The following is a 1,402-nucleotide window of genomic DNA, read 5'->3' as shown; positions in this document are numbered from 1 at the left end:
GAGAATTCCGTTTTCTAGATTGGAGTACAAAGAAGAGTATTGGACGGGAATTTCTTCTAACACTGATATGCTTAGTTTAAATACACTGAGTTCAAGTGTTATAAATTTTATTTTACTTACTATGTTTTTTAATCTCAGTTGTCATGGGATTTTTCGTATGCTTTTTCTAAGGACCAGTGGAGTATTACTGATTCACAGACCACTTCAGCATTCGACAGCAGGTCTAAAGGCGAACTTAGGGACTCTGGGACTGCCCCGGACCCAGAAGCTAAGAATACTGTGAAAAAGACTAGTCTCTTTGAAGAGGATGATGAAGATGATCTGTTTGCTATTGCTAAAGACAGGTAAAGTGGTCATTGCAAGAAACCCTTTAACAGTGTCTGTGGTAAGCAGTGACCAGTATTTGGTGGGCAAGATGTCATTACTTTGGATGACCTGCTAATCGTTCATCACCTAGTAGCCACACAAATGAGAAAGTCTTGGACTGCCTTTTCACTTGAAGGAGCTCTCGATACCGGAAAACGGTGTTTTTTTTTTTTTTTTCCCCATATCCTCACTCGTTTCTTCTACCTCTCATGTCTTATTTTCTCTTAACCTAAAAATATTTTTTTTCTTAATTTGTCAGGGGTTTAGGTACAGTTTTTGTTTCCCTGCTAGGCTGCCTGATGAAATATAGTGACGTGTGGTCACGTGGACTGTTTCTCACGTTGTCATTGGGTGGCACACCGCTCAGCATCGGGCACCGTCCCGCTGGGGGGCCGACCGCCTGCAGAGTCCCGCTGTGCCCTTTAGCTGTGCCACGTGCTGCACCATCTTAATACTTGAACTAAAGCTAGAAGGATTTTAGAGTGAGCGTGGGTATGGCTGATACTACAACTGCTGCCGAATTCCTGTGGATTCAGAATAACTCCCCTGCAAACATTTCTTTTTCTCTTGAGAGCCTTAAGTGATTGCTTTGAAATTCATTTGAATGGTAGTAGCATACAGAGGCAATTGACTGGACATGTAAGTGCTGTGCGTTGGTGTGGTGAAGCTTGAATATCGTTGGCCTCTGGCAGTGTGACAGTGAATCTGAACATAGGCTCTGGAATCGAAATACCGTAATTTAAATTCCAGCCCCACCAGCTCCTCTCTGTAAAACGCAAACATCTTGGCTTGCCTGGACAGCCCAGCCTATGCTGGTCATTCCAGTATAATGACGAGTAGCGTCCCCTTCACTCTCACAAGTGTCCTGGTTAGATGGTAAGTTATATGACCATATGTATGTTTCCAAAGAATCAAAACCCTACTGTAATGAGAAATGGACCTCCTGTCCACTGAGGCTGAATCCCCAGGGGAGGCCCAGAGTAACCAGCAGTGGTCCAGCGTGTGCACTGAGGGTCAAGGGGGCTGCTTAGGGCTC

At 44.4% G+C, this 1,402-nt stretch overlaps 1 protein-coding gene across 1 annotated transcript in view; it reads left to right on the top strand.

Moving 5' to 3' along the window:
* Nucleotides 1-1,402, top strand: part of LOC101346265 (WASH complex subunit 2A) — a 69,494-nt gene that overhangs the window by 40,178 nt on the left and 27,914 nt on the right. The window contains exon 17 of the mRNA XM_023742114.1: nucleotides 172-344. Within this exon, the coding sequence (XP_023597882.1) occupies nucleotides 172-344 (173 nt within the window). The remainder of the gene's footprint in view (nucleotides 1-171; nucleotides 345-1,402) is intronic.

Source organism: Trichechus manatus, unplaced genomic scaffold, assembly GCF_000243295.1.
Source record: "Trichechus manatus latirostris isolate Lorelei unplaced genomic scaffold, TriManLat1.0 scaffold00200, whole genome shotgun sequence".
Classification (NCBI taxonomy): domain Eukaryota; kingdom Metazoa; phylum Chordata; class Mammalia; order Sirenia; family Trichechidae; genus Trichechus; species Trichechus manatus.
The sequence above is the reverse complement of the archived record's forward strand: the minus strand, read 5'-3'. Positions and strand labels throughout refer to the sequence as shown.